The 317-nt window shown below is 58.7% G+C and overlaps 1 protein-coding gene across 1 annotated transcript in view; it reads right to left on the bottom strand.

Moving 5' to 3' along the window:
- Window positions 1-9: 9 nt before the first annotated feature.
- The window catches only part of LOC104410838 (alpha/beta hydrolase domain-containing protein 17A), a gene marked incomplete at both ends in the record, with an annotated part of 2198 nt that continues 1890 nt past the window's right edge, over window positions 10-317 (bottom strand). The window contains one exon of the mRNA XM_010021105.1: window positions 10-223. Coding sequence (XP_010019407.1) covers window positions 10-223 — 214 coding nt within the window. The remainder of the gene's footprint in view (window positions 224-317) is intronic.

Raw genomic sequence — 317 nt, 5'->3', positions numbered from 1 at the left:
GTGTCGTGGTCTGGCCAGCTCCTGGGAGATGAATTTCCGAAGGCGCTCGAGGTACTGGCTGTAGAGTTCAATGTCATTGTGCCCGGCCCCGTCCACCCACAGCGGCTCCACAGCCTTGGGGCAGCGCTCAAAGAGTGCCAGGCCGTGAGAGAAGTCGATGACTTCATCCTCCGTGCCATGGATGATGAGGACGGGAGAGGTGATTTTGGAGATCTTCTCAATGCTGCCAAGAAGGTGGGTGGGGAAGAGACGACAGGAGACAAGGGGGGGTAAGTACAGGGATCAAGGCCCTCCCATTTGTCCTTCCCCCCCCCACA

The sequence above is a fragment of the Nestor notabilis genome, unplaced genomic scaffold (assembly GCF_000696875.1).
Source record: "Nestor notabilis isolate BGI_N333 unplaced genomic scaffold, ASM69687v1 scaffold21710, whole genome shotgun sequence".
Lineage (NCBI taxonomy): Eukaryota > Metazoa > Chordata > Aves > Psittaciformes > Psittacidae > Nestor > Nestor notabilis.
The sequence above is the reverse complement of the archived record's forward strand: the minus strand, read 5'-3'. Positions and strand labels throughout refer to the sequence as shown.